Source organism: Rhinatrema bivittatum, chromosome 8 (assembly GCF_901001135.1).
Source record: "Rhinatrema bivittatum chromosome 8, aRhiBiv1.1, whole genome shotgun sequence".
NCBI lineage: Eukaryota > Metazoa > Chordata > Amphibia > Gymnophiona > Rhinatrematidae > Rhinatrema > Rhinatrema bivittatum.
In genome coordinates, this window is record NC_042622.1 from 276,757,406 (window position 1) to 276,767,538 (window position 10,133).

At 45.0% G+C, this 10,133-nt stretch overlaps 1 protein-coding gene across 1 annotated transcript; it reads left to right on the forward strand.

Moving 5' to 3' along the window:
- Positions 1–1,682: 1,682 nt before the first annotated feature.
- KLF2 (Kruppel like factor 2) lies at positions 1,683–4,928 on the forward strand. Its single transcript, XM_029610992.1, has 3 exons — positions 1,683–2,051; positions 2,772–3,672; positions 3,955–4,928. The coding sequence occupies exons 1-3, from the start codon at positions 1,860–1,862 to the stop codon at positions 4,128–4,130; spliced, it is 1,269 nt and encodes a 422-aa protein (XP_029466852.1). The 5' UTR covers positions 1,683–1,859; the 3' UTR covers positions 4,131–4,928.
- The last annotated feature ends 5,205 nt before the right edge of the window (positions 4,929–10,133 follow it).

Here is a 10,133-nt window from a genome sequence, read left to right on the forward strand (position 1 = left end):
TATTTACCTGCCCCAGAGAGTTTTGAAATCTAATAGGGTCATTTTTCAAATCGCGTTATGGCATTTTTGCAGGCGTTAACACGTTTTTGCATGCGAAAAACATCCTTAACGTGTGCGAAAATGCCTTAACACGCGTGATAAGTGCCATAATGCATGGTGCGATGCAAATTTTTAAAAGGGGAAGGATTGGGGCGGAGTCTGAGGCAGCATTTCCAAAAAAGTGGGCTGGCTTCGCGAAGCCATAATGCACAATAGCGCAGTTAACTCGAGGTGAGGTTTAGATGGTAGTGTAGGGGTTAGGGGCCACTTTTACATGCACAGTGAGATGTACGAACAGATTTGATGACCTTCGGAGTGAGGAAACTGACCCAAAGATGAGATTGGTGCAATGTTCTCTCAACCTAGCTTGATGTTACCCAGGTAGAGTCCATCAAGATAGCGTGAGAGAACATTGACTAATCTCATCTTTGGGTGAGTTTCCTCACTCTGAAGGTCATCAAATCTTCACAAGAGAGCACTGTTCTGTTCATACATCGCACTGTGCATGTAAAAGTGGCCCCTAAACCCCGACACTACCACCTAAACCTCACCTTGAGTTACTAGATGGGCCTCCTATACAGATATAAATAGCTTACTACTCTCATCTAGAAACATGGGCAAAATAAAAATGAAAGGTGGAGCAGGATAGCTACCAACCTTCAGCACACTCCATACAAATTAGGGTGCCAAGGGATAATCTGGGACGTGTAGGTGGGAATGAGGACGTCATAAAGCTCCACAGGAATGTGTTGGATTCGATGAACTGTTTTGGAAAGCGGATCAGAAAAAAAAAACTTTTTTTTTTTTACATTTTTTTACCAAGATGAGTCTGATCGTTCAACAGCAACCCGGTCATCCTGCTGAAAAATCATTGTTTCTCCTTTGTACCCGATTCTTGATTTGCACTCAGGTCTGCACTTTATGATTCAGGAACATTTTGTAGTAACTTATTATTATTTTGTAACACTTATTATTATTTTGTAACCGTTTTTATTCAGTTTCTTTGATTGGATCTTGCAAATGGGAAGAAAGGAGGGAGAATTAAGTACTACAGTACACATATTGTATGACCACGCACTTTGCAAAACTTGCAGGGATACACATACACAGACTGCAAAACAAACCAGGGTTTCCATGCAATAAAACACTGCAAATCGCTTCACACACTAAACTCGCCACAACCCCTGGGCTAATGTACAATAATCGTTTTGCAAACAGAGCGTAACAACGCCCAGGGGAACCTCCGCCTGCAATCACTTTCGTTTTCGGCGTGAAAGAAAATAAAGGGAGAAACGAGGGTAGAGGATTTTAGCGTTACTATCCTTGTCCGATGCAGAGAAACATTACAAAAAAAATCAATATAAATCAATTAAAAACAAAAAATAAATAAAGAGCTGCGAGCTGACAGTGCTAAGTGCAGCGGGAGCCGCGCCAAAGGCTGCGCGCGCAGCGAGTCGCGCGGGTCCCCGGACTCCCTCCTGCGTCACAGTGACGCGGCGCGCTCCCCGGAGGCGCCCGCGCGTGCCGCCAGATGTATTGCTCTTGTTGATTCGGTTGCCGGGCGACGCCGGGCTGGGGGCGGGGCCAGGCCCCTTTTTAAGAAGCGAGCGAGGCCCTCGCGCCCCTGGGCTGCCTCCGCTTTATATACCGGGGCTAAATTTAGGCCGGCGCTCGCGCTCAGCCTCCATCCGCAACGCGCTTCCTCCGCTCCTCGCCATTGGCTCCGTGGGACCCCCCCCCCCCCCCCGCACTCCACGCCGCCGCCGCCCCTGACCTTATAAGCGGAGCCCCCCCGGCTGACCAATGGCCAGAGCTCGCGCATGACTTGGCCGGGAAACTCCTGCCCCGCGATCGCCGCCGCAGATTTGGTAGCGCGAGGGATTGCGCCGAAATCCAAAGGAGAGGAAAAGTCTGCGGCTAGCAAGGCAGGGGACGGGGAGATGGCCCTGAGGGGGAGCAGTTTGCCTTCCTTCGCCACTTTCGCAAGCCCCCGGGAAAAATGCTTCCAAGAGGTAAATGTTCTCGGCTCTTCGTACATCGCGCTTGCCACAGCGCGCGTCTGTGCACGCTTTCTTACTCGTTCCTAGAAGTTTCTTTATCTAACTGTAGCTGGATGGAAACTCGCACGTGAAGTGCTGCAGTTTACATTGTGATCTATGCATCAGGTCGCTCACAGTGCGATTTCTCTTTACAACAGTAATCATAAGTTTCTGCATGCTGTATGTTTCACATGCTCTTCCATACTCTAATGTTTTTACAACAGTAATCATAAGTTTCTGCATGCTGTATGTTTCACATGCTCTTCCATACTCTAATGTTTTTACAACAGTAATCATAAGTTTCTGCATGCTGTATGTTTCACATGCTCTTCCATACTCTAATGTTTTTACAACAGTAATCATAAGTTTCTGCATGCTGTATGTTTCACATGCTCTTCCAAACTCTGTTTTTACAACAGTAATCATAAGTTTCTGCATGCTGTATGTTTCACATGCTCTTCCATACTCTAATGTTTTTACAACAGTAATCATAAGTTTCTGCATGCTGTATGTTTCACATGCTCTTCCATACTCTAATGTTTTTACAACAGTAATCATAAGTTTCTGCATGCTGTATGTTTCAAATGCTCTTCCATACTCTAATGTTTTTACAACAGTAATCATAAGTTTCTGCATGCTGTATGTTTCAAATGCTCTTCCATACTGTAATGTTTCTGGTTGGTTTTATTTTAGAGATGGAAGTGTGACGCTGAGATAAAGTCGTCTCAGAGCGGTTGTGGGATTGCTGATATGATCCTGACCCCTGACAGCATCTCCAGTAAGAAGGATGACGAGGACTTGAATAGTGTTTTGGATTTTATTCTATCAATGGGTGCTGATCACCTCAGCCAGAACGCATTGAGCGGAGACTACCCCTCCGTACCCACAGAGCCCAGTAACTTCTATCAGCTCACATCCTCTCCTGAAAGCTACAGCTGTTCTGAGCAGGGGAGCCCCCCTCCCTACAACTCCAGCCTCATGGCAGAACTCATCAGGGCCGACATGGACTCCGGCTACTGCCACCCTGGGGGGGTGCATGGAAGGTTCTTTCCAAACTTCGGGAGCCCGGGTTTTGTAGACAGTATCAAACCAGAACCAAGCATGGACTCTTATGGACCTGTCATGGGGATGGTGCCTCAGACGTGTCCAAAAATCAAACAAGAAGGCAATGCAGCTTGCATGATGACCTATGAGCAGCCAAGGCTGGCCAGCTCCCCACAGATAGCTGGCAGTGACACACCGCCCCTGAGTCCTGACGACATGATGATTAGTGACTGCCAGTCCCAGATGATTTGCCACCCTTTCCAGCAAAGTTACCACTCTGCCACCAACTTCCACCACCAGAGCCAACTCCAGTACCAGAATACCTCCCAGTTTGGCCTGTTTGAAGAAGGTCTCGCTCTCCAGTCTACCCCTTCCAGAGGCATGCTGACCCCCCCTTCATCTCCTCTGGAGCTCCTGGACGCCAAACCCAAGAGAGGCCGCAGGTCCTGGCCTAGGAAGCGCACGGCAACCCACACGTGCACCTACGCTGGCTGTGGTAAAACCTACACCAAGAGCTCCCACCTGAAAGCACATCTCAGAACACATACAGGTATGTTTAAAGCAGCAATTGCAAGAATTTGCAATGTATTAGAATGGAATTTCCAGAAAAATGAAAGAGCTAGTTTAGAGTAATATAGACAAGAGGCTTTATAAACACTTCATGTATGAATTTAAATTGCAATAAATGATTCTTCCTTGAAAAATTGCACCCATAAGAGTTTATAATCTATTGCACACTGCATAGATACAACAGGAGGATAAGTAGAATAGGCTATTCCAGGCTGCAATCTACATGCGCTTAACTCCTCTTTCCTTTTTTCCTTTCTAACAGGTGAGAAGCCCTACCACTGTAACTGGGAAGGCTGCGGCTGGAAATTTGCTCGTTCTGATGAGCTGACCCGCCACTATCGCAAGCACACAGGCCATCGGCCCTTCCAGTGCCACCTCTGCGACAGGGCCTTCTCCAGGTCCGATCACCTGGCCCTGCACATGAAAAGGCACATGTAGATGTCCCGAGACGGGGAACTGTGAGGAGAAAAGGATGGTGGTGCCCTCCCCAGCAATTCAGTTCTCTGAAGAGATGCCCGCGTGTGGTTGGTACTACCTGGTGGGGAAACACTGGCTTAGGGACATTGTTAGCAGAAGATACAAAAGGTTTCACTCGACACAAGGAAGGCTGGACCTACTCAACTCCTTAAAGAAACTGGAATAGTACAGAACTGTGTAATATTAATTATGATCTTCAACCAGAAAAAAAAATATAGTGAATGGATTACTATTTATGTCTCCCGCTTCTGTGATGGTAGAAGCTACAAAACCGCATTGTATTGTAAGACAATCTGATGTAGAGTTGATTGTACACTGCCAATTACATAAGCTTTATAAGACAATGTTTGTATGGAAACTGCCTAAAGATTGACCCTAGATGGGATAAGTGAATGTTAACTAATTATCCTATGAATATTTGAAATATCATGGCAAAAAGAAACACATCCCATTTCTTCAGATAGGTGTGGGTCTTTTTTAAACACTCACAATAACAAAGGTAAAAACAAAAAACTTTGTTCTAGCCATGATTTTACACTATAACTGCAGGGCTAGATGCCTTGTAAGAAAGTAAACTATTTCATTGCCGGAATGTTTTATATAAATATATATTTGTAAATACTGTTTTATAAGGAGAAATATCGTAATGTATTTATGTAAATAGGAAGACGACAAATGGCATTTTGCCTTTTTCTGTTTTATAAAAAAAATATTTGTTGGTGCTTTAAATAAATATTTTCACTTTTTTAAAAAATAAAATTTTGACTCATAAGGTTACATTTGTATGGAAAGCAACATCACATTTTGAAAGCAGCTTCTGCCACTGCCAAATGGTGAAATGATTAAGATTTCTAGTAAGGAACAATGAAAGAAAACCACAGAGTTGATTTGATTTTCTTTTTTGAAGCCACCAGTTCCCTCCTGCTCCCTTAGGTCTCTCGCTCAGTGGGAACCTGGGCAGGGATCCAGGGCCATGAACCTTCATTCTCACCTACCTGTGCATTTATTTCCCCTCCCGTAGTCTGATCTTTAGTGACAGCTCTGCAGTCACTGGCTCTGAATCTGGCCACTGGGTGTCACCTCTGAGTGAGGACCACGACTCTTTACCCGGGGTCGCTGCATGGAGAGGATCCAGCTTGGGGATGGACGTGGACGGCACTGCCACTGGGCTGAGCCCCCCCCCCGGTCATCATTTCACAGATATTAAAGATGCCTTTGTTACAACAAACGCAGAAATAGCGTGCTTTATAAATAGAAGGCTATCTAAGAACAGTTGTTTACCAAAGGACTCCGAAAAAAGAAGCCAGCTCCCTAATTTCAGGCTGAGCTCTATGCTATACTATTTTGATAGTGTTCTTAATGCTTTCCAGCTGCACTAACTCTTGCCAGCAGTGTGTGGGTTTTTCCTATAAATTTAACATTGGATTTCTGTAATTAGGGAGGGTTATTCTAAAGCATTCCTTTACACAAGTAACCATTGCTCTCCAGGGCTTTAAGCAAACATCTGAGGGGGAGGTAACCAGATTAACTCTATCTTTCTTAAATAGCATTTCTTTGCAAACTCTTTCTCAGGCGGGCTCAGCACAGAGCGCTGTGCTCCTCAGGTTTCAGGGTATAGAGTCCGTTTGTCAGACCTACGCCCCAGCCAGTCTGGAAGGTAGAAGTAGCTGAGGTGAAATGATTCCTGACCTTGAGTTAGCAGCAAAGGTGGGAAAACTGGCTTTCTAAAAAAGAAAATACAAAATATTTCCTGTCATCAGACTGTTACACGCTGTGCCACAGGACTAATAGCAGTTACTGAGAGCCCACATAAAAGCAGAGTGTCTCGCCTCAAGAAGGCTCGCTCTGGTTTCTATTCAGCTCGAATAAACGGGGCTGGGATCCAGAGCCAGCAGCACCAGTACTGGAGGGGGGAGTTCATGCCTGACCACCCGAGCTCATGGGGGTCCAGAAGGATGGAAGGACCATGAGCACAGCAAGAGGAATTACCTCAAAATGAATTTATTCAGGAACATAAACGAGATGAAATTACTCAACAAAGCCTACAGAACTGAAACCAGCTTTTGAAAAAAAAAATATATATATATATAGGTCCCTAAGTGAAAGCTCCCCCCTGTTCATGCAAAATGTTTAAACTGATTGCAAAGGACAGGAAAAGCAATCAAGAATTTTTTTTTATTTTTTTCGCTTTTAACAGAAATTTTTTAAAAAAAACAAACCGTAGGCCTGGATTTTTTTTTCTTCGCAACGTTTTGTGAATCCCGGCGGTAACGGGGTGGGTGGGCCTGCGAAAGCCTGCAGCCATCGCACCACCGCGGTGTTATCGCTGCCGGCTTTCGCCCCCAATAGCGCCATTGTAAAAGGCGGTGCTACTGGTGGCGATAAGGGGCCTCGCCTTTCAACCATCAGCGGTTTCTGCGGCGTCCGCCCCGACTCAGCCCTGATCTAGGTATCGCACGCGATAGGGTTAGAAAATAACCCCCTTAGCTTGCTAAACAGGAAGATAGAGTAATCTGCTGTAAGAAATTACAGTTACGCAATGGGCAATTCAGACACGTGAAGGTTTCAGTTTTGCATGCAAATTAATGTGTCGGCTTTTGGCCTGTATCGCTCAATCCAGTTGTTTTCCTATGAAGAATAATTTGCTGAAATGCAAATTAATAGCCCATAACTCCTAAATAGCTGCTTATTGCCAAATTGCATTTTAAAAATTCACCCCTTTTGTTTTCTTAATTTGTAGAGGAGTCATCAGTTTCTTCCTGCTCCTCTAGGCTTCTAAGCTCAGTTGGATCTGATCTCTACTGGTGCCAGGGTACCATAAGCCTCTATGCACAACTCTCTGGTTGCAGGAACCGAACGTCCCCAGTTCTAACCCTCTGCTCCATCCCTTGCAATGAAACTCTTTTGCCAGGGCCTCCTATAGCAGGAACCCTGAATTTGGCTACTAAAGGTTTCTGCTGTGCAAGGTCTGGGACCGGTGGTGACTTTCTAATGTAAAACAAGATATGGAGCGGGGACCAGCAGCAATCCCTGCCTTCCACTCCAGCTGCAGTGAGGAAAAGCAAGCAGCTTAAAAACGTTCTAGCTTGCCGATCCGGCATAAATTGGTAAAACAATCTGCGCTGACTGGAACTCACTCCAGTCTTTCTCCCTTCCAAAAAAAGAAAAAAAAAGCCTATGAATGCAGTTGCGACAGCAAAAAACAAGCTTGGGAGTCAAAATCATTCTTAATTATTGTTTGTCAACCAAATTCATCTGCAGGCACCCTCTGCTCACGTTAGACAAAATAAATAGCACTTAAAATAAAAAGGCACAACAGGGGTGCAAGCTAATACATTATTAACTAGTATCACATTCTTTGTTCCTGTTAAACCTAACCACATAGAAGCCTTGAAAAATATCATGTAATGTATGTACAAGGCATGTGCAAGTTGTATAGGTCGGTCGTAATGTTGTGACTGTCTGTGGCCACCAGGTGGCATCTAGAACAGTGGGAGGTACAATGTGCAAAGATAGTATATCTGCAAAGCACTGTCGTAAACTCACTCAGGTACCTACACATACATAGAGGCACACACAGATGCATGCACACATACACAGATACATATACAGGCACAGGCAGAGACACACTCACACAGGCACATACACACGAGCGTGCACGCACAGCCTGTTATTGACCAGATAACCCAAGCAATGCCGAGTAATCTTCGCTATTATACTCTCTCTGAGAAGCCCTGTCTCTCATGCTCTCTCACTCAGGGACAGGCAAACATAGGCACACTCACTCAGGCATGCACATGCTTGCACAAGCATGTATGCAAGCTCATTCAAGCATGCATAAGCTCACACAAGCATGCAAGCTTGTGCAAGTGTAAACTACTGAAGCTCGCACTAGCATGCAGAAGTGTACACAAGCTCACATAAGCATGCACAGGCTCCCACATGCACCCACACACATATTCAGGCAAACACACACACAGCCACCCACACATAGGCACAGGCCCCCACACACACACGCAGACTGAGGCATACATACAAACACAGGCTGCCACAAACACACACACAGGCACAGACAGACAGGCAGAGGCATCCACACACGCATACAGGGCACAAGCACCCCCCTCATAAACACACACATACACATGTGAGTAATACTGAGCACTTTTTGCTAGTCCTATATATAATAGAAATAGTTCCTATTTATCAGTTCTGTAAACTCTGGTTGACAGGATGAATGAATTTTAACAACAGAATTGTCAAATAAAAGCTCAGGACTGGGAATGTTACAGAAATGAATTGAAGGTCCAAAAACTAGTCTAAGGATGATGTCTGGAGATTTCAGTAGCAGACAGCAATAATTAACTTTCATCAGGAAGTTCCATAAAGCCAGCAGAGTGGGTGGCCTGGTAGTCAAAGCGATGGGCTAGTAACCACAAAACCTAGGTTGGAATCCAGTTTCTCCCAGTGAGACTGGGCAACTTATTTTATTACTCATTGCTCTAGACTATATGCTTTTTAGGGATGGGATTCACGGTTACCTGTATGTAGTCGTAAGGGACCATTGTTTACAGCAATATATAACAATTTTGAAATAATAATTAATATGAGTCTGAAATTTGGTTCCCAAGTCTATCATGTCAATACAATCAACTTGACTTTTTATGACAGCTCTTTTACCCATCTGTGCATGATTCCTTAATATTAAAAACACTCATAACTATACTAGTCACATTCTCCATGCCTATAGTTTAGGGTATGTGTCCAATTTTTGTTTAGGTTTCCTGATTTTGTCTTCGGAAAAAACTCATTAATCTGCAACACCGTCAACAGATGTCTCATCTAATACAAGTGAGCATCAAATTCTTCAGCTATCTGTATGAAACCACTGGCTAGAGCGTGACCAACAGCCACAGTCTTATGCTTAAGCAAGTTTCTCGGGAGGGTCCTGGAGAAACTTGGCAGCTGAAGGGGGAAATTAACGTAGTCGCAAAAACTCAAGTGCTACCCTATTTCTAGATTATTCTTATGTTGGTTCAATAAAAGCTATCAAAAGTATTCAAGTGATCCCATAACACACAAAGTGGAGGAGGTCCAGAGAAGGGTATTCAAAATGGCGCAGAGATGGCCGAAATTAGACTTAAGATCCAAATACAGCATGTACACACAAGCGGAGATGAGGGATGGGCAGTTGGTAGAGACATCCCAGCACAGAGGTGGCTAAGTCCAGTCCTCAGGAGCCACAAACAGGTCTGGTTTTTAGGATATCCACAATGAATATGCATGAGATATATTTGCATGGAACAGAGGCAGTGCATACAAATCTATCTCATGCACATTCATTATTAATGTCTTGAAAACTAGACCCTTTTATCGTTCTTGAGGACAGGGTTTGGTCAGCCCTGCTCTAATACCTCTAATGCACACAAAGCAAGACTTTTTCAGTGGAACAGAAGTTCTGGAGCCTTCGAGTCACGATACGAGGCTCAATGGGAGTAACATAAGGAAATAGTTTATAGAAAAGGTGGATGCATGGGACACTCTCCCAGTGAAGACAGTGGAAGTCAAAACAGTAAATGAATTGAAGAAAGCCTGGGATAAGCAGAGAGGATCCTTAATTGAAAGGAAGTGAGGCTAAAGTCGGAGATCAAGCAGGGTCTAGGGTATTGCTGTTGGGATCATTAAGTGAGTGGGCCCTTTGGACGAGGTGAGAGGTGGAACCGCCCAGGGGGGAGGAGCTCTGCTGGGCCTCACCATCGGGAGGCGGAGCCTCGGCTGCGGGATGGGGTACAGCAGACGTAGAGGTGGAGCAGGAGAGGGTGACCCCTGGAGGCGGGCCACCGTACGGCAGCAGAGATGCTGACATCGGACTCAGCTTGAGAGACGAGAGTCTAGGGGAGAAGCGGGGAATGCCGAGAAAATACAGTCACTGAATACACTGAATCTGAGGTGAAGTATGCAGGAGGG